This window comes from Phocoena phocoena, chromosome 6 (genome assembly GCF_963924675.1).
Source record: "Phocoena phocoena chromosome 6, mPhoPho1.1, whole genome shotgun sequence".
Lineage (NCBI taxonomy): Eukaryota > Metazoa > Chordata > Mammalia > Artiodactyla > Phocoenidae > Phocoena > Phocoena phocoena.
The window spans coordinates 105,052,295-105,076,975 of record NC_089224.1 but is presented as its reverse complement, the minus strand read 5'-3'; the positions used below and the strand labels follow the sequence as shown (position 1 = coordinate 105,076,975).

Sequence of the window (24,681 nt, the reverse complement as noted above, 5' to 3'; positions counted from 1 at the left end):
AGGCTCTGGGAGGGACTGGGGAGAGGTCCCACAGCCTGGGTATGTGGCCAAAGCCAGCACTTCTGGGTGGAGAGGGAGCCTCGGGGCCTGGCCCAGTTCCCCACCCTGGTAGAGTCACTGCTGGCAGGCAGCTGCCTGCAGCCTTCTCAGCTGCTGCTGCAGAAACAAATGACGGCACTGATGAAGAATAAGAGAAAATAAAAATGAGTACGGGTTGGGGGGGGTCTTGGAACGGGGGCTGGTATTTTTTCTCGGGGTGTGGTTTCTGCTCAGTGGCTGGGTGACTGTGGAGGTTTGGAATGTGGTCAGACAGCGGGTGGGGTGGGGATGGGGGGCTGGCCAAAGGCATGGAACAAGGACATTAGCCCATTAGCCAAAGGGCCCAAAGCCCCAGGGCCACCAATAGCTCCGTCAGAACAGGGGCCTGGGGTGGCACGCAGAGCTGGGCCTCCACCCAACACTAGTGTGTTGGTCCCAAAGGCCTCTGGTTTTGAGTAGCCCCGGGGAAGGGAGATAGACTTGAGAGAACAAGAGAAATGAGGGGAGAGGGGAGAGGGTTGGAGGTAGGGGAGAGGTTAGGGTAGAGCATGGTCAGGTCTCATCTGTAAAATGGGCTTGCCGGATCCAAAGTGAGGCCTCTCAGTCTCCTCACCTGTTAAATGGGCTTAACTGTCTCTACCTCCAAGGGTGTCAGGAGGATTAAGTGGGTTAGTGCACATGAAGCTCTTGGCAGTGTCGTGCAAATGTAAGTGATTATTACTCCACTGAGTGCTGAGGAAGCTTGAGCTGGCTGTGCCCACTGCCTAGCACCTAGCTCCAGGCCTGGGCCCAGTAAATAAATATTTGCTGAGGGAGTCCCTTGCAGGAGTCACTGTGGGGAGCCCCCCATGCCCACGGCCACTCCTCTCCCGTGAGCCCAGGTCTCGCTCAGACCACGAAGTGGAGGATGTAGGTGAGCTGGTGACCGTTGTCCCAGGCATAGAGCACCCGCTCCTTGGGGTTGTAGTCGATCTGGGTGGTGTAGGCGTGCTCGTTGAGGAAGGGCAGCTGCGGGCGGGCGTCGGTGCCCGTATGCGTGTCGAAGGCATAGGCCACATGGCCCTCCCGCTGGTTGTAGGTGTCCACGGCGTACAGGATGCCGCACACCAGGAAGCAGTTCCCGTAGGAGTTTCGCCGCAGCCACGTCTTCCACGTGGTCTCACGGTGCACTGACAGGTCGCCGGGGTCCAGGCGGCTCAGCACGATCACCTCGGACTGGGCCTCATGGTGGTCATCCGCAGCGGGATAGATGACCCACAGGCCGCTCTCGTCCACGGCGAAGTCAATGTCCGAGTGGCCGCGCCACTTCCAGGGTGTGGTGTCCTCGTACACCGCGTCGGGCAGCAGCGCCCAGGAGGCCACGAAGCGCTGCCGCAGGTCGTACTTGATGATGTTCTTGGTGAAGGCGCGGTTGTAGTAGAAGGCGCCCTGGTACACCACGTGGCCTGTGCCGATCCAGTTGTAGGGCAGCTTGTACATGTTACTCCAGCGGCCTGCGTGCGGAGGGCGGAAGGTCACACCAGAGCTTCCCGAAAAAACCCCAGCCCACCCCAGGGACCAGGGAGGCCAGGGACCAGGGCTCTTGGGTGGCCCAGCAAGGATACTGAGTGAGCTATGGGCCTGGAGCTGGGCCAGTTATCTGATCCCATCAAGACAGTCCCATGAAGGAGGTACTATTATTATCCCATTTGCCGGGGAGAGAACAGGCTCAGAGGGTTCAAGGTCACTGGTTGTGGAACAGCACAGCCAGGATTTAGATACAGGCTGTTACCAGCCCCTGTGCTTTGTTTCAGGGCGTTTGCCCACGCTGTTTCCTCTGCCTAGACTGCCATTTCCCATCCTATCTGCCTGGGGAATGCCTCAGCATCACCTCCTCTGGAAAGTCTTCCCTGATCTCCAGGCTGGGTCCCCATAGCCCCCGAGGCCTCCCTCTAGCACTACACTGAAATTGTTTCTTGAAGCCTTTGCCATGCACATCAGATTGTGCATTTCTGGAGGGCAGCTCATGTCTAAATGACCCTTTCCCCTCATCATGTTCCAGATCTGATAACCAAATTTCTGCCCTTCCCTGCCCAGACCTGAAGGTCCTGTAAGGCCTGGGGCTCTGCTCATCTGTAAAACAGGGTGATAACCCCCACCTCAAAGATATCGTGAGCTGATACACACTGGTGATTAGCACATAATAAGCCCTCAACAAGTGGAAATTCTAAGCATTGTTACCCTTGACAGTAAATTACACTCATGAGGGCAAGACCATGTCCATCTTGTTTGCTGTTGCATTCCAGCTTCTGGCCTGGGGCCAGCACATAGGGGGTGCCCCCAGACTCCTCTTCTTGGGGTGGCTGACCATTCAGAGCTAGGCCAGGCAGGGGAAGTCTGGACCACAGGAAACCACAAGGCAAAGGAGGGCCAAGTCTCCATGGGGGACCCTCCCTAGGCTACCCACACCTGCCCCTTTCCCATCACAGGGGTCCCTGACCTTGCTTGAAGTTTTCCAGGTTGCGGAATTCCACCAGGCTGTTTCCATAGTAGTAGTTGGTGACATAGATCTTGTCATCCCTCGCAGCGGGGTCCTTCATCCAGGCTCCCTCATGGCGCCCATAGCTGTGGTGTCTCACAGGGGGGTCCACGGCCCGGAGGGTGCCCTCGCAGCTCGCCTCTCTGCCTGTGGGGAGCAAGGGGTGCAGCATTTGGTACACAGACCCACAGACGCTAAGCCAGAGCAACAGTCCTGGGAACGTTATCCGGGTCTTACTTAAATCCCTCCTGAGGTTTTGTTTGTAGGATTATGTATTTCTTTTTTCTTTCTTCGTGATCAAAGCAATGTCTGATCATTGTAGAAAACACAGAACATTCAGAAAAGGAGAATGGAGAAAATAAAAATCATTCAAAATTCTATTATTCAAAGAAATTTTTAAACATGTTGTATTTCCTTCCTTTCCTTTTTTTTCTCTGCATGTATAGTCATGCAGACATACTTAAAAAAAAACATGATTCTGAATATACAGTTTTAGGTATCCTGTTTTTTCCTTCCACTGAGCAATCTCTCACATCATTAAATGGCCTTTTAATGATGTGATCTCAAGGTTCCACCAGGCCGCCAGACAGCTGCGCCCTTGAATTTATTTAACCAGTCCCCTCAGTGTTAGGCCTTTAGATTATTTTCAGTTTTCTGACATTAGAAATAGGCTGCAAGGAAACCAGTTAAGCTGCAGCTGTTGTTCACATATCTGATGGATCCTTTAGGAAAGAGATTCCTAGAAGTGGAATGCACGTGGACCAAAGTAGGGAATGGTTTTGTCTTGTTATCACAGGTAGCCAAGATGCCCTCCAGAAGGACGGGCTCGATCGATGACTTAATGAGGAAGATTTCTACCAAAGACACAAGCCAAAACTATAAACATGGAGATAAAAACAGGGCCAAAGACTAGACAGAGGAAATACAGAAGTGAAAATAGTTGCTGGATTTGATGATGGGGTTCTAGGTGACGTTTTAAGAAGAATTTGTTGGAAACACTACCTTGTTTCACTGTTAATGTTGTCAAGCTTTTTCTGTAACGATCAGATAGCAAACATTTTAGACTTTCCAGACCACATACTTCTCTCCCATATTCTTTAACAACCCTTAAAAAATGTAAGAACCACTCTTAGCTCAAGGGCTGTACAAAAACAGGCTATAGGCTGTGTTTGGCCCACGGGCTGTAGTTTGCTGACTCCTGGGAGGCTTACTCACCTTGGCTGGGGACTTCTGGGCGTGAACGTGGCGTGGTGGGCAGGGGACTAGTGATGGGAGTCAGGGTAGGGGTGGGGGTGGGATCCGAGGCAGGGGTGCCAGGGGCCAAGTCCGCTCCCGCAGAGGCCCTGGGCCCAGTCTCATCACGCTCTGCTGAGTTGGGCTCAGGCTGCCTGCCCTCCACCCGGGGTGGCCGCTGCTCCAGCCAGGAAGTGCCCTTGAGGGCGTTATCTGTGGAGAGAAGACCCTGTGCTCACATCCCAGCAGCACTGCCGCTGCCCGGGGTCCAGACCCACCGGGTCCCAGCGCTGGGGCCATGGGGGAGACGTGCGGGTGGCCCCTAAGGAGTGAAAGGCCTTGAGAAGTGGGAGGTGGGGAAAGCTTCACGGTCAGCAGACTGGCTATAGGCCCCTGAGATGAGTGGCCTCGGCCAAGTCCCCTGCCTCAGTGGGCCTTGGCTTCCCCTTCCGTGAAATGAGTCATGAGGTCCACCACGTCAAGCTGTTGTGTTGATTAGAGGAAAATGTGCACAAGACATTTGCACAGATCCTGGCGAATATGAGGTGCCAGATGTGAGACCCCTTTGCCCCCTCAACGTCCTTTTGTACCAATTCTTTCATTTCCTGGATCCAATTCCAGGAGGCAGACACCCTTGCTCCCATTTTACAGACTTTCTCCTAGTCCACTGCCCTGGAAACACCCGCTAGTTTCTCTCACCCAGGATTTGCCACTTCAGGTAGGGAAGGGCAGGTGCAGCCAGCTTCCCGTCACCTCTGGACCCCAGTTCTCTGTCTCTGCCCCCTCGTTCATCTCCTATCTCCCATCTCTCAGCTTTCTTGGCATCCCTCCCCCACTTCTTCCACTCCTGCTGGCACGGGCTTTACTGATAGGACTTTTTCATCTCCGTGGGACTGGTTTGGGGCCATCTCTGCGTCCTCCCTGACCCACGCTTTCCTGGGTTGGAATGGATGGGGTCTGGGTAGGGAAAGACTCAGTGGCACAGCGCAGGGGACAAAAACTCCTCAGCCTCTGGGTTCCAGTCCCACTAACTCGCCGTGAAACCTGGAGGCTGTCACTTCACCTCTCTGAGCTTGTTTCCTCTGCTGGATCAAGTGCAGCAGCATGTGTGAAAGGACTCAGCAGGCTGTGACGCCAGAGACAAAGGAATGGCGCTGTTGTTACCGCGATGGTGTGGCCCCCAGAGATGCACTGAGGCCCCTTGACTCCAAGACAATCACCCGACTTCTTCCTTTTCTCTCCCTGCGGGGCTTCCTCTTTGCACGGGGGTTTAGCCAGGCCCTGCTGTGGAGCAGCCCCTAGAGTCTCTCGGGAATGCGGGCACCCCCTCTGGTCAGCAGGCCTCAGTGGGGCCCAGCCTTGGCAGCCTGCCAGGGCAGGGGCTTGTTCCCACGGCCCTCACTGGCAGAGTCAGATGCCTGCAGCTGTTCCTGGGCAGAGCCCTGGCCAGGGGTCAGAGGCTCTGTGCCGTGGCTAGGCTGACCTGGCAGGACTCAGAGCCAGCAGCTGGCACCAGGAGCTGGGAGAAGAGGCCCCTGAGCCCTGAGAGGCCAAGAATTGAGGGGGCTCTTGGGAGACTGGTCCCTCACAGTTCTACCCCTGGCCCCCTTGGGCATGGGCTGGGCAGAGAACCTCACTGGAGGAGGTGGTCAGCAGGACCCTGGAAGGGGGAGCAGGCTTGGGACACCTCTCAGGGACATCAGAGGAGAGCAGGCATCTGGGGGAGGGGCTCAGGGGAAGAATCAGGAGCCACACCAGTGGGGATGGCCCAGAAATTTGGGAACTCTTGGAAATTTTGTCTCTTGTTTCTCGGTTCATTATTTTGTTGTCCTTCACTGTGATCGGGCAGGGAGCTGTAAGAAAGATACAAGAGTCTGTGGGCTCTTCTTTGGGGGGAAAAGAGTGGGAGGTGCTGGAGAGGCCATCCACTCCAAGGCCAGTCTGGAAATGGGAGGTACCTCAAAGGCCCCAGGTCACTTCCCAGAACCCTGGTCTGGTCCCTGCGTTTGCCCGCCCACCAGAGGCAGCTGCCTGGTTATGGGTATGCTTTTTCCCACTAGACTGTGAGCTCCGTGTTAGGCAGAAAGTCCGGAAGGTACAGCACGTACATAGTGAACCTTCCGCACATCTTTCAATGAAGAAGGAAAAGGCCAGTGAGGGTGGAGACAGCTATAACTACTGGAGAGGAACTGAGTGGCCCTTTGTGTTGATTTGATCATTTCATCCCCAACAACCCCAGGACGAGCAAAGGGCACCAACAGGTAACCCATGGAGCTGAGATCTGGGGCAGCCTGACTGTAGAGAAGACCCTGGGTCCCTGTAGGGGCCCCCACTCCCCAAGGTTCCAATCTTCCTCTAACTCACCAGCCATGGCCTCAGTCATCTCCTTTCTGCCCGCCTTGTAGTAGGTGATGCCTCGGATCACAGCCTGCTGCTGGGCCAGGGCCCGGGGCTTGGCTGTGGTCTGGGGGAGTCTGCCCTTGCCCTCCTTCTTCAGCTTCTCCACTTTCAGCAGCTTCTCCTTAGGAGGTTTTGGGAGGTCCTTGTCTACAAAGCTCTTCTGCATGCTGCCATATTTGTTGTTGTCTTTGCCTTTCCCTCCAGCTGTGTCCTGGGGGAGAAGGGAAGTCTCAGATTTGGAGGATGGTAGAAGGGATGTTGCGGGGCGTCAGGAGGCTCAGCGTGTGGGGGCTGGTAATGGCCATGTCGCTCCTGGCCCTGCATCCCAGGTGCTCATGCAGTCACAGCTTTCCTCCCATAGTTACATCCATGAGTGGGGTGTGCCTCAGTTTCCCCACTCAGCTCTCTAGCTCCCCTGCAGGCTTGAAGCCCAGCCTGATAGGTTAGATTCCTGTTCTACTTCCCAACTCCTGTACACTCCCCGCTGGGGGTAGACTACAATGGTGTGCTCCCTGGGGAAGGCAGCTTCCCATCCCTGTCCCTCTCACTCATTGATCTTTGTGTGTGGGCAGGGAGAGGTTCTCAGGCCCCAAGGCAGGGTGACCAATTCATCACAGTGTGATGGAACTTTCCCAGTGTTAGCACTGAAAGTCCTGTATCCTGGGAAACCCTTCAGTCCTGGGCAAACTGGGATGGTTGGTCACCGGGGCATTGACCTTAGGGCATGCTGTTTCTAACATGTTGTGAATTTTGTTATTTTTGCTTCCTTTTAAATGCCTCTGATGCTGGCTTGGCACAAGAACCTAGGGCCGGTGACATCACCCATTGTTAGGCAGGGTCTCCAGGAGATACAGTAAGTACAGGATCTAGACCTTCTGTGCCACTGCCCAAACAGGATTCATTCTTACTGTGGAATTGGCACACGAATGAGCAGGAAGCCAGCTCTGGGTCAAGGCACTAGGCTTCCTCCTGCTTTATCAGCATCTAGGTGGTCCCTGCTGCAGACACAAATAGCCCCATTGTCAAAATGTCAGCACGGAGGCTGAGGGGTGGAGAGGAAGAGCGTGGGCTCGGCTGTCAGGCAGGCCCGGGTTCCAACACAGCCACCTTCTCTGAGTGACCCCGCTCCGTGTTTCTTCATCTGCCCACACTGGCGACGAGCATCCTTCCTCGCAGGTGGCTATAAGATTAACTGAGATAATGTCTGCGAAGAAGTCAGCTCCCTTTTTCCTCCACTCACCAAAACACAATGCCGCTGTGGGAGTGGTGGGCTGTATCCTGCATGTGGAACTGGTCAAAAGGGCACGAATGGGACTGAAGTCTAGTCTGTACTCCATTTGCCAAGCCGCACACCCTGGTACATGTCTGTCACAGGAAGGAGCCTTTGTACAATTTATCCACCCAAAGGGGGCTTCTCCTTTTAATTTATCTGGCCTGTGGGAGAGCCTTTTCTGCAGCATGTCTGCCTACAAGAGGGCCTTTTTCAAATCTGCCCGAAGGTGTGTTGTGTGTCTGGTGGCTCAGCCTGGTGAGGGCCTTTGCTCACTTTGTGCACTGAGTTTGAATATGGAAGGCTGGGTGTTTGCTGCAGGAGTTCTCCACCCCAGGATGGGTTGGATGAAGTGGTATTAGTCGGCTGGGGTCCCCAAGGCATTGTCCATCTACCCATGAGCAGGCCTGACCCAGCCAGGGGCCCAGCCGGAGCAGGGGAGGTTAGAAGTGGTTTTGCCGCAGCCGACCTGGTTCCCCAGGACCAGGCAGGGAGGGTCATCGCTACAACCGTGTCCCTGGGCTGGAGCCCCACGTCTGCCCCCAGTTCACCTGTGTTGACGGCTCACTGAGCAGCAGGCAGCCACTGCCCCCGCCCTGCCACGGACCCCCCCGCTGTGCCAGCCCTCGGCCCATCCCGCAGCCCCGAAGCCCCACCCAGCTGGCCCTCAGGGCCAAGGTCCTGGCACACTGTGCTCCCAGCCCACCCACCTTCTGGCCCGTCACAAGAGCCCTGGCCTCACCTGAGCCTTACTGCCAGGCCTGGGGGCTGGGGCAGCGGCGGGCGCCGCGGCCGCGGCCGCGTCCTTCTGCAGCAGCTGGAGGCCCAGGCTGGAGAGCTCCTTCTTGATGCTCATCATGATGGCTGAGTGGTTCTCGTAGCGCCCCAGCTGCTCCCTGAAGTGGCGCATGCTCTCCCTCACCGCCTCGTTCTCCCGGCTCAGGTTGGCCTTGACACTCTGTGGGGGCGGGACCCAAGACCTTTCCAGCCTCTGACTGTCCCCAGCCCCGGGGGACACCCCAGCTTCTGCCATAAGGCTTTGCTGCCCAGTCTCCTGGGCAGGGCCTGGGGGAATGGGCGGAGCGTTCCCTCCCTTCCTCCCTGCCTTCCTTTCCTTTGCACGTTGCTTTCTCACTTGAGCCTATTTTGGGAACTCTTGCATATCTGTATATATAGCACTCCCCATACCTTTTACTCGCCACACAGTTTCCACTGTATGGATGGGCCAAAATGTATTTAGCCAGTCCCTTACGGATCCACCTTTTAAGTTGCTACCAATCTTTTGCTACTTTAAAATTACCTTTTAATTTAGCAAGTAATACATAAATACCTCTTTTTAATAAAATACTCAAACACCGGAACTCTGTAGGGTTTTGCTACGGTCTCTGATCCCTTCCTAGTCTCCAGGCCTCCGACTTCTCTCCTGGGCAGGCTTGGCTCCTCCCACCGCACCAAGCCCCACCTTTACTCTTCCTCTTGTTCTCCTGCCCTGCGTCTTTGTCTCCCTACTGCTGGGGACTCTGCCTGGCTTTAGCAGCCCCTAGCCCCACTCCCACCTGGATCACAGGTTGGACAGAAGGCACACTGTGTAAGGCAGGTTTCTCAACCTCAGCACTACTGACATTTGGGTGCTGTAGGGCTGCCCTGTGCACTGTAGGGTGTTTAGCAGCATCCCTGGCCTCTGCCCGCTAGGACCGATAGCATCCGCCACCCACCTCCCCCAAACTGTGACAACCGGAAATGCCTCCAGATAGTGCCAGCTGTCCCCTGGGGAGCAAAATCACCCCTGGTTGAGGACACTGATGTAAGGGAAGAAAGCAGAAGGAAGCTGGGACCCCAGATTGTCACTGGACCTCCTGCGATGTTTTTCCCTTAGGCAGAGGGAGCCATCTCCTCCTCAGTGAGGCTGTTCTCTCCGCCTCCCCCCCAGTGTTAGCAAAACCTTTTTCTTTTTCTTTTTTTTTCATAGCTATCACTTAGTGAACAGAAGCAAAGCACAGATAATGCAAAACAGAAGATAATTTAAAAATCATTTCCTTGTGGCTGCAGAAATCATTTCTGGTTTGTTCCAGGCTCTGCAGACATACCCTCCAGATTGTCTGGCTCACAGTTGCGTGAAGTGAGTTAACATTTCCTAAGATTACCAGAGGAGAGGTCAAAGGAGGCTAACTGTAGAACCAACAACAGGAGAGCCTGGCATGTACTAGATGCACAGGAAATACTGGTGCACAGTAGAAATCCAACGATTGTTACCATTCTGCCATGCTGGCATGGGCCTGGCACATAAGAGATACTCACCAAACACTTTTTGAATAATTGAAGCCACTGTGACCCCAACTTTGGGCTGAGTAAGGGGTTAATCTCCTCTCGTGGGGCACAGGATGCCCAGGTGCCCCCCTCCCTGTGGAAAGGAAGCTGGGAAAGGAAGCCTTCACGCCCCTCCTGGCAGCTGCATATCCCCAGGCTCCCAGCAGCCCAGCAGGGACCGGATGCAGGAAACAGGCGGAGGCCAGGCTGTGCCAGCAGAGATGCAAACCTCAAACCTGCAGCCTGAACCTCCATGCTCACTCAACTCTGTCCCTGTCCTCAGGGGGCAGTATCAGCCACCCGCCCAGCCCTCCAGCACATTTACCCTGACCAGGAGAAGACACTTAGCACCTCTGCCTCCACGGTAGGTGGGTCCTTGAACAGCCATGCCAACTCGAGCCTGGCCCCCGTGAGCTTGGCCGGTCCTGCACAATGCTGGTGTTTCATGCAAATGGTTGCCCCAGACTTGTGCAATATATGGGCCCTGGTCTTGAGGAACTGAGGGCGACTGCAAGTTTCAGCCCCCTCTGCACCTCTTTCATACAACCAGCAGGTGCCTCAGTTTCTCCACCCAGCCTTCCAGCTTCCTACAGGCCCTTGAGGCCCAGTCAGACCTCTTCCTCAAAGGCTGGACCCTGTGGCCTGTATCTCCTTCTCCCAGCTCCCTGCAGGAGTCCAGCTTCTAACAGCCACCAGGGTCCAGACAGAATTGCCTAGGCCCCTTCGGACACTGCCCTTGGCCGCCAGCACTGCACCAGCCTGGCCTCTGTTTCGAGCCCTGCCCTTACCTCTTCCAGCGTGTTCATCTGGGAAGCCACTTTGTGGACGTAGGCGTGCACCTTCATCAGGTCCATGCTGTACAAGGTGCCCTCCAGGAGATCCACCATGGACTGCAGCTGCCCGGGGAAGGGTGAGGGTTAGGGAGAAGGCACAGCACGCAGCCAGGCACAGAGGGTGCAAAAGGAGCCCCACCAGAGCATGAACCCCAGAGCCTCAGAGTGATCTGCTTGGCTAGACCCAGCCTGCTCATAAACACAAGAAAAGCTCTTTTGAGCACTTCTATATGGCAGACACTGTATAGGGGCTTGAATGAGCCATTTCACTTAATCCTGAACAACACCACGAGGTGTGTAGTGGACATGGGGGGAGCTCCATCCACATCCCCTGGATCCCTGCTTCTGTTTCTTGTGCCCAGCCTTGGCTTCCATGTGCCTCCTTTTAACAGTCTGCATCTGTGACTCTCTTCAAAGAGCCATCTGCCCACCAAAATGCCTGGGAGTCTATGTCCTCCTGGGGCAGCCTGAAGGCAATGCCTGATTGGTGTGGGCATCTAGTAGCCCAGCATCCTAGCTAGAGTGGCCAAGATGCCAGCGAGAGTGTCAGGGAAACCTTGGTACAAGGAGCCGGTCGGGAGATCAGCTTTCCCTTGCTTCCAGCGGGTGGTTCCTCCAGCCACCCCTGTACGCGCTCTCAGGGCCTGAGCATGGTGGTGCTCCTGTCTGGCCTTGGCCAGCTGTTTCCAACACAGTTTTACTCCCACTCTCCCAGGGGTGTTCAAGCTGTTTTAAGCCAGAGAGTTCTTCTCTGAATAGACTTTGATCTCTAGAACAGAAAAAGGGGGTGGGGGGCTCTGGTGGAAGCAGGGATAGGGCCTCGAGTCTTCTCTGTTCCCCTACAACCTTGTTCAGACTCCGAGGGGTTGCATGGTACCCCAGGGCTCTGTGGAGTTCAGTTTGAGGACCATGCACGGAGACTCTCCTGGGCCTCAGCTTCCTTCTCTGTGAAATGGGCAGCAGGGTTGTGGAGCGGAGCAGTGCCGTCTGGATAGGGCTCAGCTCAGAATGGGCACACAGCAAGGCCTTCATGAATACCAGCAATGATGATTACTATTCCAGGCGGCTAAATGGGACCTCCTAGCTTCACTTCGGCTGCCTTCATGGCCACCAAAACTGGCTTCCCAAAGCACAGCTTTGACCATGGGTCTCTTCTCTGCTAGATTACTTGCTGTGGCTCCCCACTGCCCAAGTGTGACTACTTATCTCCTGACCCTGGCATTCAAGCCCTTCTTGATCTGCCCCTGCCACCTTCTTCGGCCTCAGCAAATGTTCACTCTGGGCCAGGCATTCAGGACAGTGATGACAATACAGACACGAGCCTTCATGGTCCTTTACAGGCTGTCAAGGAGTGCAGAGTAACACAGAGGTGCCTGGATCGGGGAATGCAGGTGGGAACACACACAGGTGCCCAGGTCATTAACGATGGGGCACTGACCTTGTCTGGGAGTGTGTGTGGTTTAGTAAAGTCTGCCAGCAGGAAGTTTTGTTTGAACTGAGCTCTGGAGAAGGAGCACAAATCAGACAACGATGGCCGGAGAAGGACATTCCAGGCAAAGGGAACAGCTCGTGCAAAGAGCTGGAGGTGCGAAGACACATGGTGTGTTTGAGCCGAGCAACTCAAAATGTAGTCTGCGGACCAGCACAAGTCCAAGCTGCTCGTTACCAGTCTGTGATAAAATAATTACAAAAAGCAAGCGTAGGCTTTTATAAACTTTAAGAGCCATTTGACAGAGAAATTTTGTATCTGTAGACTCTAATAATACGACACTGGACTTGTATTTTGCGTGTCTGTTTCTATTCCAATTCATTTTCCTAACAATTCATTTTTACAGTATTTTACAAGAGTGTTGGTTCTTGACAGATTTTATTTTTGACCGAGCCACGTGGCTTGCAGGATTTTAGTTCCCTGATCAGGGATCAAACCTGGGCCCCTGGGAATGAGAGCGCCAAGTCCTAACCACTGGATCGCCAAGGAATTCCCAGTTCTTGACAGATTGTTTGAAAAACTGGTCTTTCACCACATATAGTTTGAGAAGTACAGTGTGGAACTGACAGACGGCTAGTGGGGCTGGGGCAGAGAGAGGGCAGGGAGGCACCCTGGGTCACACCCACTCCACTTACTCTCACCCAGAATGTTCTTATTTCTGCTCTGCTCGAGGGACTCCTACACATCCCTCAAAGCCCAGCTGTAATGTTACCTCCTCCTCTGGGTTCCCACAGTCCCTGGGACGTCCATTGGCCCGGCACTGACCACACTGCCATTACTGGGGTCAGGAGCTGTGTCCCCATAGGACTGGAATTCCTCAAGGGTGGGGCCATGCCGAATTCAGGTCCAGAAGGAAAGGGAATCTAGAATCCCATTCTTCCTCCTCAGAGCCATGCAACTAAGGCTAAATCACAGCTGCAGTTCTTAGCTTGAGGGGAAGGGTTGAGTTAGAGACAGGGGCAGGTATAGGGTGGGTTGCCCTGTTCCCCTCCACAGTGGCTTCCCCTAACCTCCTCTCCTGGGGGGGCTGCCCACTGAGGGAGGGGGAGCCTAGCCAAATGAGAGGGGCCTCAGCTCTGTCTCCTACTGCCTCTGTCCACTTCTCCTCTTGGGGCTCACTGGGTACCTGTCGGGTACTCACTTATACTCCAACAGTATCAAGGAGGCGGAGTATCTTCTCTGTGTTCCTCCTACGACCCCTCCTGCTGGGTTAATCCCACCACTGCCCCACTCCAGTCCTTTAAGGCTGAATAAAACCCCCCATGGCTGCTGTGCACTGAAGGGACAGCTCCCGGCTGAGAGAACTGCCCAGTGACCTCTCCACTGGGCAAGGGGACACAGCAGAGAATTCCTGGATTCAAATTTCTTGCTGTGTTATGTTAGGCAAGTCACAGTTCCTCTCTGGGCCTCAGATTCCTCCCTCAAGTAAAGCTGGGAACATAAGTTCCCTCTCCAAAGGGCTGTAGGAAGGATTAAATTAGCCAGCATTTAGGAAAAGGTTTTGTCTATCCTCATGTCAAGTATGCTTACAATTCAGTTGTTGAGAAGTGGATTTGAGCAAAAGTTGGTTTTGTCCCTGTAACTGAAGACTGGCCTATGGCTTCAGTGCCTGGAGTCTGCAGGGCCCTACTGGGTTTGGGAGACAGTGTGGTCCAGGAACTGCCAAGTTGTCAAGAGGCCACTTGGCCTAAAATTCAGTCGCCACCCCCAACTTCGAGAGTTTTGGTATCCATCCAGTAGTTACAAAAATAAAACTAAAGTTAAATTTAAAGAAAACATTTTTAGCCAAATGTCGGGAGACAGTTCTTCCCAGGCCTCTTGCTTTTCTGCATGTCTTGCCTGCAGAGGCACTGACTGTCCTTGTTCCAGGCCATCTTGTTGCAGAGTGAACAGCCTTGGAGCATCCAGAGAGTGTTTCCCTCTGGAGCAGGGAAGGTGTGCTTGGTGCTCATTATAAGAGATCTGGATTCTCTAAGTTGGGGCTCCTCTCTTGGAAAACATCCCACTGTGTGTGCAGGTGTTATCTGGCCCTCACTGCATCACCCTGTGGGAAGTGAGTGGGAGAACCAGTGCAAGAAAGTGGAGACACTCTGGCGACTGTGAGTGATAAAATCCTTTGTCTCTGGCTCGTGTCTACTGCCAGCGTCCATGAAACTAGCAGGCTAACTTGTTAGCTTGCAAGTAGGGTAACATCTCAGTGAACTTCACGGTTCTTGACACGAAAAGGGCAAAACAGACACATGTTTGGAAGGAATTATAAAAGAAAAGGATCCTCTCAAAAGCCACCAAAGTATCTGGCTATTACAGAAAGGAAGACAGGAGAGCAGGGTGATTTAGAACACATGCTTTGGACACAGCAGGCCGTGAGTTCACATCCCAGCCCCACCAGGCCCGCCAAGCACGGAGTTGCGCATGGTGTGAATGGCACGAAGGTGCCAGGCTGGATGGGGGACTGTGGTCTCCCTGCACATGCCTGTCCAAGCCATGGGTCCTGGTGGTGGGCCCGGCACAGGGCTGTGTCACCTAGAGGTGGCGCCTCTTTCTAATCTTCCTATGGTGGGGTGGGGGGAGGGGACTATAAGCCCAAAATTTACATAAAAATATGGTATAGACTTGCGGCTGCATGTCATTATGTGAGAGCTTGGGCCAGTTACCTAACTTCTCCAAGCCTCAGTTTTCTTGCCTCTAAAATGAGGACAAAGATCCCATACTTCACAAAATGGTTTAAGAATTTAGAGAAATAATGTTAAAAAAAAAAAAGAAAAGAGCTCAGCACAACATCTGGCACGAAGGCGGTACGTGAATATGGGAAACGTTATTACATAAAAAACAATCAAATGCCACAAAATACTACATGGAGGTGCTGACAGATGACCTGGTTGGGTAAAACACAGGACACTGGGATAGATGCTACTAGATGGTAAAGGGCTCTATCCAGGTAAGCTAGCCAAAGGATGCTGCCTCCATCACTGACTGGCCGAATGCTCTTAGGCAGGAATTGGTTTCCTCTCAGGGAGCCACTGTTTCCTCACCTGTGAAATGGGACCCCTGCCTTAGAACGTGTGGCCTTTTCATTGGAGGGACAGCCAGCGCCAGCCTATGCTAGGTATTCACGCAGGAGTGCGGTCCCATCCCGGCCTTTACTCCAGAAAGTCTACCTTGAGGAGCTCGGGTGCCTGTTTCTTGAGTTTCTCCATCTTCCACTCGTTCTCGCAGGGGTTGAGCGAGGAGGGCGGCGCGGTGCAGGAGCAGCGGCAGTCTGTGCCGGAGCTCACAGTCTCCACCGTGTAGAAGTCCTCCACTCGCGCCCGCCCGCTGCGCACCCGGCTGCACGCGTCCTTGCTCAGCGGCCGCATGATGCACTTGCAGCGGCAGTCTGAGCCCTCCGAGGTCATGCGCACCTGGTCCATGTCGCCGAACACCTGCAAGAGGGGCCCCGGTGAGCCGAAGGCCAGCGCTGGAGGGAGGGGGAGAGAAGGAGAGGGAGGGACAGGTAGCAGGATCCGGCCCCCCTGGCCTTTGGGGGCACCATTAGAGTGGGCTGAGAAGGAAACAAATTTCCTTACAAGGAAACAGAAGCCTTATAATAATAACAACAATGAAAAGAGTAATGGCCGCTGTGACAAACAGTTTGGCTGTTTCCCAATAAGCTAAACATGGAATTACCATGTGACCCAATAATTCTACTCCCCTGGGTATATACCTAAAGAATTGAAAACAGGTGCTAAAGCAAGGACTTGTACACGAATGTTCACAGCAGCACCATTCACAATAACCACAAGGTAGAAACAACCCAAATGTCCATCAACTGATCAATGGATAAACAAGGTGTGGTATAGCCCCACAATGGAATATGATTCAGCCATAGAAAGGAATGAAGTACTGATACATGCTACAACATGGATGAACCTTGAAAAATATTATACTAAATGAAAGAGCCACTTATTTAATATCCAGAATAGGCAAATCCATAGAGAGAAAAAGCAGATTAGTGGTTCCCAGGATGTAGAGAGAGGAGCAAATGGAGAGCGTTTGCTTAGTGGGTACACGGTTTCCTTTTGGAGTGAGTGATGAAAATGTTCTGGATCTAGGTAGTGGTGATGGTTGCACACATTATGAATGTACTACATAAATGCCACTGAGTTGTACACTTTCGAATGGTTAAAGTGGTAAATTTTATGTTATGTGTATTTTGCCACAACAGTAAAAAAAACATGAATGGAGACCTTTTACGGAGCACTTACTACATCCCAGGTTTCAGGTGTGTTACACCCTTTAATAATATCTGTGCATGGCGGGGGGTATTGTTACCTCCAAAGTCCTTAGCCTGGCCTTCAAGACCTATGTGAGCTGACACCCTCCCTCAAGGCCCTCCTTTTGCCACTCTTTCCTTCACTCCACTCCAGCCTCAGGGGCCTTTGCAGATTTGGTACCCTCATCCTGAAACCCCTATCCCTCCGATATTCCCTGAGTTCATTCCCTCACATTAACTTACACATTGCCTCCTCTGAGAAGCCTTCCCTGACCACACCCCGCATCTCTCTGTCCCCTCATCTAGTGGCTTTGCTTTTCTTCATTGCACATACTACCATCTGAAATATCTGTGTTTTCTTATTTTTTGTCTCCCCAACTCTACTGAAGGCACCTTTAGAGGCAGGGACTTGTGTCTAGTTCCCTCCTATATCCCCAGAACAGTGCCTGCTTGGCTGATAGTAGGAGCCCTGGAAATATCTGTTGGATCAACAAGCCCGTATTTTACAGACACTCTAGAGCACAGGGCTGAGAGCATGGTGTCTGGAGCCTAGGCCAGTAACTGTGAGATTGTGGGCAACCCAATTTTTCTGTGCCTCTGTTTCCTCATTTGTAAAATGGGCTCCTGCCTCACGGAGTTGTCGTGAGGATTAAAAGAGTTAATATAGGTGAAGAACAGAGCCTAAGCAATAGTGAGTGTGTCTTAAGTGTGATCCATTATTAATACAGCTAAAGAAACAGAGGCTCAGAGAGAAGTCACAAGTTCACACAGCTTCACCTGGGAACATCCAGCTTTGGATATCTGCCTCCAGATAGAAATCACTGGTTTATGCTGCATCTCCTACAAATCTGTTTCCCCATATCCTGTGTGACCTTAAACAGGTTACATAACCTCTCTGAGCCTCATTTCCTCAGTGGTCAAATGGATGACTCTCCATACCCGGCCTCTTCATAGTGAGGCTCAAATGACCTCCATTTAGTGGTTTCCCTTCCCTCCTCCCTTTTCCTTCAATCCCACCCTGGGAGGCCACATACCCAGTGTCTAAGTGTGGTCACTGGTCCCTGGGGCAGCAGGACTTTGTGTCTGCAAGACTCAGCTTGGTGAGATCAGCGGTAGGTGCCAGGCCCAGTCACCGCCTCCAGCCTACCTTGCCCTCACACACCAGCCGGGCTCTCGGAGCCCCAGCCAGCCCATCCTGGGCTTCCAGGCTCTCAGGACACAGCTATTTATGGCTCAGTCAACAAACCAACACCGCAGGCCTCATGGCTACTAAGCTCTCACTGAAGCCAGGTGAGTTCAAGGCTCCCTTGGGCTTTCTGGCAAGCCCAGTCCCCATGAGTGTCCCAGGGCCCTCTGGGGAAGGGCAGCAGGCACTCCATTTCTGCTCTGAGCCCTCAGACACCTGTTTGAACCCCTGGCTTCAGGCAGACTCTGGGTGATAGCTGGAGGTGCAGAAGAAATAGGGGTACATCCTTGACCTTCTCAACCATGAGAGAAGCTGATGTAGTGAGCTCTGAGATCACAGAAAAAGACACCCATGAAGACTGCTCAGAGGAGGGCACCCCAGGGGACATCTCTAAGCACGAGTAGAGCATTCCAGGGAGAGCAAGTCATATATGCAAAGACAAGCAAGGGCCTGGCACTTTGGAGGCTTGGAGGAGGTTGACTCTAGCTGGTGCCTGCAGAGAGTCTGGGTGGCAGGAGCTAAGGCTGGGGGTGGTAGAGCCCGCTCGTGGAGGGCCCTGAAACTTGGCTGAGGATCTGGACTTATTCCTGAAAACACTGGGGATTCATGAAGGGTTTTAAGTAGGAGAGAGCCAGAGTCAGATCTCCATCATGGGACACTCACTCAGGCTGCTTTGTGGACAGACGGTGGGTGGAGGAAGCAAGCCTGGGGTGCACAGCCCGGGGAGGAGACATTTACTGACAACTCACTGAGTGCTGGGGAAGTGTGGGGCAGTGGTTAGGAACACAGCCATGGGCCACCTACAGCTGTGTGCTCTTGGGTAGATTACTTAACTTCTCTGTGCCTCAGTTTCCTCACCTGTAAAATTAAGGTACTGCTAGTGCGTACCCAGCAAAGAACTGTGTGAGAAATGAGAGACGGAATACCAGGAATATGTTGTAGTTGTTATTATTACCACCAAGAATCCTGACAGGGGCTTGTTTTTCCCTTTGTTTCTCCACATGGGTGCACTGGTAGATATTCTTAGCAGTGTCCTCCAGATGAGGAAATAGCCCTGGAGCCATCAAATGACTTGTTCAAGGGGATCAGAGCCCAGGGTGGGTAGACTTGCTGTCCCCTGGAGGATGAGTGTGGGGAAGGAGGTGGCTACGGGTGGAAGCTTTGTCGCTGGTTGTCTGTGGGCGAAGTGTACCCTGGGCTCTGCTGGGCAATTCTCCCCGCCTGTGAACGCGGACAGCCAGGCTTGGATGCTGTACATTCTTTAGATCGCTGCTACTATGGTAAGCCTGTCTTCTCTTTGAGACTCTGGGCCCCCTTCCCGGCTACGCTGGAACCCCTAGCCACCCCCCACCCACTCCCCCAGGTTGGGGTAAGAGCCCAGTGAGGGGATGTGTGTGTGTTCTGTGTGGCCAGGCCAGAGAGGCCTCTTCCTCAGGACTCACCCATAATCCAATGCCCATCCCCACCAGCAGCGGCCTCCACATCAGACCGCAACATTCCTTCCCTCCTCAGATGAGGTGCTATGTCCTGATGGGGGCGGCCAAGGCCCTGACACAGGCCAGGAGTCAGGAATGGAGTCAGAAGAGGGCCTCTGCTCCAGCCCCGGCTGCCAGGAGCCCAGGCAGGCCCCTACCTCCTGTGGTTACTATGTCCTGTGCTGCTTGACTGGAGGCGGCAGAGCACCATGGAAGGGAGCCCGGCCTGGGCTCAAATCCCAGCTCCCACGTGTCCTCCCCGCATGACCTTGACCCCTCTGAGCCTCAGCTTCCTCCTCTGTAAAATGGGGAGGATAACACTCCTTTCCTCATAAGCTTGTCCTGAGGCTAAAATGAGTCAATGCATGCAGAGTGCCTGGCATAGAACAACTGTTGTCTACTTGCTACTGCAGTTGCTCCCAATAAATCTCCCTCACGTTTGTACATCATTTTCTACCTCTTTGCTCTCACCACAGACCCATCTTGGAGAGGAGAAATCTGAGCATCAGAGAAGATGAGGGGCTTGCCCAGAGTCACACAGCACAGGCTGGCTCCAAAATTTAGTTCACATGCTCTTCCTCCTATGACCACCAGTAATCACCAGGCAAGGGCTTCTCCACCAGCAACTGAGCTGGGATAGAGATGTTGGCCCTGGATCAGGCCTTGGTGGGGCAGGGGAAATGGGGCTCCCACTGAGCCTGACCCACCTTGCCCTTGGCCTGAGGGCTGGAGTTGCTGCCTCAGCCCCCCATGCCTCCCTGCAGGCTTGCTGAGCACACACTGCTGCCAAAGCCCCCAGAAGTGTGGGTGGCTTGTGCTTAAAAAGCTCCCTAGCAATTGGCAAGGAAATCCCACAATAAGATGGCGAGAAGGTGTACTTGGTATTTCTGAAGGGAGATGGATAAATCTGGCCAGAATGGGGAAGAGGGGGTTCAACCGATGAAATGTTCTAGAAACAGAACAGTTTCAAATTGTGTCACCTTGAGGTTGAATCGTCCCTATTCTCTCATGGCCAGCCCAGATTCACTGAGAGACAGTTTCCATGTCCTCCTGCAGGGAAAGACCTCCCCTAGAGCCCATGGTCAGCTGGACACCTCCCTCTGGATACACCCCAAAGGTACCCCAAACTTAATCCATCCAAAACTGGGCCCAGCATCTTCTCCCAAACCCGTGTCTACCTACCTTCCTGCCCAACCCAGGTCTCTGAGCCTCCTTCCTACTCTGGAACCCATCAGTCATGTTCTTCCGATGGATGCTTCATTCTAAATATCACCTATCTCAATCTCTTGGTCTCTACTCCCCTGCCGCAGCCCAAGCTCAGGTTGCATCAGCTGCTACCCGGGCAATACAGGAGCCTCCTCTCTGCTGGATTAACCTTCCAAAAGCTCCTTTTTGTTGATCTGTTATTCTCTTGCTCCACAAACCTCCATGAGTTCTCAACTAGAGATGTGCCTCAGAATTACCTGGGGTGGAATGACTTGGAAAATGCAGATGCCCTGTCCTTACTCCACATCCCTTCACTCAGACTCTCTCAGGCTCCCCAGGTATTTGGATGCCCACTAAAGGCTGAGAATCCTAGAGTCCCAGGAATCTCCAAACTCCCCAAGTTCCCTATCTTGGATTTTTCAGCAGCCCCAACCTGACTCTTTTGAGCTTCAGTGTTCAAGTCTGTCGAACGGGGAGGGAGCACTGAAGTCTTAGAGTGTTGTGTGAGATCCTGAATGTAAATCCCAGGCAGGGGCTTGGCGCCCAGGATGCTCTTCCCGTGCCCCAGCCAATAGGAGAGATGGAGCAAGACCTTCCCTGCAGAGAGAGCCCGCGGGGCCTCACTGGGTCCCACACTCTTTGTGTGCAGAAGCAGGACTCCATCACTGTGCAGCCCTTGCCTGCTCTGGAGCCTGTTTCCGATTACACCCACAGGCAGCAACTCCCCGAGTGGAGGGGCAGCAACACCTAAGCCTCCAGGACCGGCCTTGCCGGGAACATGTGATCCAACCTGGGACACCACCGCCTGCCTGTGCTAGCCCTCCTGCTGCCCTGGCCCAGCTGCCACAGACCTTGGCCTCCCCACTGTCTTCGGGCCTCTGATAAGCAGCAGGGCTGACCAAAGACCCCCTTCCCACCCCAGGATGCATGGGGAACATGAGGTGCCAGCAGCCCTTTCACAGATGGGGAAACTGAGGTAGAGATGGGGAATTCTTAGCCACATTCCTAGGACACGCAGCAAAAAGCAGGTTCCCAGAGGTCTCTGGTGCTGTGCCTGGGTTTCATGTGGTTACCTGTCTGTCCATCCTAACCTTCCCACGGGGCAGCCCCTCAGATATGCCAGGGAAGCTGTGAACTCCTTCTCCCACTCCCAAGATGGGCAAAGCACTTCCTTAGATGGGAACCCTAAGTCCTGCTTAGGAGAGACCTTGTTATAAACACAAAATTAAAACACGCTGAGTGAGGACCTGGCCAAGACCACAGAGTTCCTTGATGAGTACTGGGGTTGAGCTGCCCCTGTACCCCTGAAAGTACTGGGCAGAAGGTGAGGCTGGACCGCCCAGGAGCAGGAAGTCTGAGGAGGGGCCAACTTAACCCTTTAGGGCCCTAGATAGATTTCAAGTCCCAGACTGGCCTTCCAAAGGGCTCTCCCCTCACCCTCAGAAGATAGGACAGGCTTGAAGAGGAAGGAGGATTGTTGGGGGAGGGAGGGTGATAATGAAAACAGCTCTCTCTACAGAGCCAGCAGGAGTCCGACTGTGCTGAGGAATGCAGAGTAAATTCACCCATCACTTGATTTTTATTTTTCCCAGCTGGCTGAGTGGTGTGGGGTGGGAGGTGTCTGGGGGAGGGCTGTGCTGAGTCCCCCAGCTGCTTCATCCTCCAAACTCTAGGATGTGCCTCCCCACCCCACCAGCCCCAGCTTGCCCTGGGACAAATAAACACACACACACACCCGCAACCTAGCAAGTGTTTGGCTGACTCACTACATAAACAGGGTGTTGGGTTTTCTTTGTCTTTGCTTTGCTTTGAATGCGAGCCCTCCCCCACAAGCTCTACAGCCCTCTGCATGGCTCAGAGGATGCCCAAGACCAAATATTCCTCCCAGCCAGAGAGATGAGAGGTGGCAGAGTGCTGACCAGGTTAGCTGGGGTTTTTTGCTCACTTGTTCCCCTACCTGAGCCAGGTCAGGGAATCCTAGAAGACCCTATACGGAAGGGAAGTTGGGGAGACAATGTTTTTCAGATGGGGGAACGGAGGTCCAGAAACAGTCAGTGACCTGCCCAAGGTCACACAGACAAAAAACAACAAAGGGCCAGAACCTAGGTTTTTTGATCCACAAGCTAGCTGTCTTTCTATACATCCTAATTTCCCTATCTGTAAAATGGGAATGATACTCATTCCCTCCTTGTCTTTGGAGCACGTGGTTAGGGCTGCAGCTCACTTGTTTGCATACCCTGAGCTGAATCTTCAGGCTGAAGGTCTGCCAGTGCCCACTGCTTATATACTTACCATGTGGCTAGTGACCTCTGCCCTTTACCTGCCTGTGGACAGGGCAGCCTCACCTCCTACCCAGGAAAGAGGCTGGAGAGACATCAAGAGAAGTCACTCTTACTCTCATGCTCTGCAGTACCCCCCTCCTGCCTCTCACTTGCCCCCAGTCCCAACCCAGTCCTCACCGGGTCATTTCTACAACATGCTCAAGAGGTCCCTGCTCTGACTGACTCTAAGTGCTTCTCCTCTCTACATTCTGGATCACACTCCCTTTTGGGGTCTCTGTGGTAAGATTTCAAAATCACAGTATCATTTATTGGACACCCACTAGGTGCCAGAGTGATGCTAAGCATTATCCAGGCCTGATCGCACTAATCTAGAGATCATAAAGGCCCAAGGTCACCTAGCTGGGAGATGGAGGCGGAATTTGAACCCAGGTCTGCCTGACACCAGAGCAGATCCTTTCAGCCATAACTGAGAACAGCTCAGCCACTTCTGGAGACACCGTGTCTTCTGGAGGGTGCATCAGATCTCTGGCAGGAACACCCAGAGGTCAGGAGAGTGGCCAGCCCAGCTGGGTTCATTGGGTCCCACGTATGGCCTGAAAGCCTTGGCCCAGGGCCTGCTGCAAACCTAGGAGTCGCTAGGTAGCAGTTACCCAGGGGTCTGTCTCCACGTGGGTCAGCCTCCCATGGAAACTTTGAGCCAGATCTCCAGGCTGCACCTGCCCAGCGCTCCCGGGAATCCCCTCCCTAGGCTGGGGACTGCATCTCCCTGTCTGGGTTGCCTTTAAGCTCCCAGTACCCCTTCTCCCTGGCCCGGGGTTTCAGTACTGACCTCCTCCCTGCATTGGACTGTGTCCAGCTCCCCTTCCAGAGGCTCGGGGTCCCAAGCACCCTTGCCATCTATCTCCAGCCCTTCTTCCCCCACGCACTCCTCTCCCAGGGTCCCTGCCCCTGCGGCCTCCCTGTTAAGTCTCCCCTCTGGGTCCTCTGTTCCTGGCCCAGACACCATGCTTAGCCGGCACCCCCCAGCCACAGCGCCCCCTCGCGCCAGGCTACACGCCGAGCTGCGCCCTAGTCGGAGGGCCGCACGTACCTTACTGTCAGCGCGCACCGGGCTGGCACGCAGCAGCAGCAGCAGCAGCAGAGGCAGCAGGAGCAGAGGCAGCGGCCGGGGCCCAGGCCCGGGCCGAGGCCGGGGCGGGAGGGCGGCTGCGGCCATGGCGGGACGGGCAAGGCGGGCACGGACAGTGGGCGCGAAGGCCGGGAAGCGCGGGCAGCACTGCTAGCCGGGCGCCGCCGCCAGCTCTACCAGTCCCGCGCGCCCCGCGTCTGCCCGCTGCTCCCCGCCCCGCGCCGCTGGGGGCGGAGCTAGGATGAAGGGGGAGCACCCCACCCCGCGGGCCCGCTCTCAGCCGGGCCTCTTTGCCTTTGGGCGGCTCTCCAAAGGGCATCCCTGCAAGGACACAAAAAAGGGTCTTGTTCGGAGCCCGCAGGAGCAGCGGGGGCAGCGAGAGGAGCGCGGGCTCCCTACACCGAGTGAGGTCCTGTTCTTCGAGATGTGGGACCTTGGACGTGTCTCTTCACCTCTTTGAGCTTCAGTTTCCTCGTCTGTTAAACGGGGAAAATAGTGCTTTCCTTTTGGAGTTGGTTGTAAATTTCAGATGAGTGATGTTTCCAGGGCAGGCGAACCTTTTGAGTTCTCTGAACACTCAGACCCTGCCAGCTCTACCCTTCTCAAGGCTCAGACCCCTCTCTCCTGCATGTTCCATTTCTTCCTCCCTCCGAGATCCCTCCCATCAACCCCCAACTAAACTCCACCACTCCAACCTTTTAAACACCCTCCCCATCCGCCTGAGGGAGCGCCTCATTTCTCCGCTTCCTGAGCAACAAAACTTTCCCGAGGAACCATCTGCGGTCGCCAATCCTCAAATTCCCTGCTCATCCCCGCGCTCCAGGGGTCTTCAGTCTCACTATGGAAATGCCTTGTTGGGGTCTCTGGGCCCTCCTGCAACCCAACCCAAAGCGGCACCTCTCTACCCTCTCAGAATCCACAGCTCTTGATCACGCCCCTTTCTCCAATTCTCCTCTCTCGGATTTGCCCTCGGATCTCAACGCGGACGACTCAGTCACTTCTGCAAGTCCTTCTGCCTCTGTGCACGCCGTGGGGGTGGGGGTGGGGGTGAGGGGGAGTGGA

The 24,681-nt window shown here is 54.1% G+C and overlaps 1 protein-coding gene across 1 annotated transcript; it reads right to left on the bottom strand.

Moving 5' to 3' along the window:
* Nucleotides 1-927: 927 nt before the first annotated feature.
* Nucleotides 928-23,706, bottom strand: OLFML2A (olfactomedin like 2A). Its single transcript, XM_065879308.1, has 8 exons — nucleotides 23,581-23,706; nucleotides 15,248-15,511; nucleotides 10,556-10,663; nucleotides 8,203-8,418; nucleotides 6,155-6,401; nucleotides 3,773-4,003; nucleotides 2,519-2,704; nucleotides 928-1,532 (listed from the first exon to the last, which is right to left on the bottom strand). Exons 1-8 carry the CDS (start codon nucleotides 23,704-23,706, stop codon nucleotides 928-930), a joined length of 1,983 nt encoding a protein of 660 aa, XP_065735380.1.
* Between the last annotated feature and the right edge of the window lie 975 nt (nucleotides 23,707-24,681).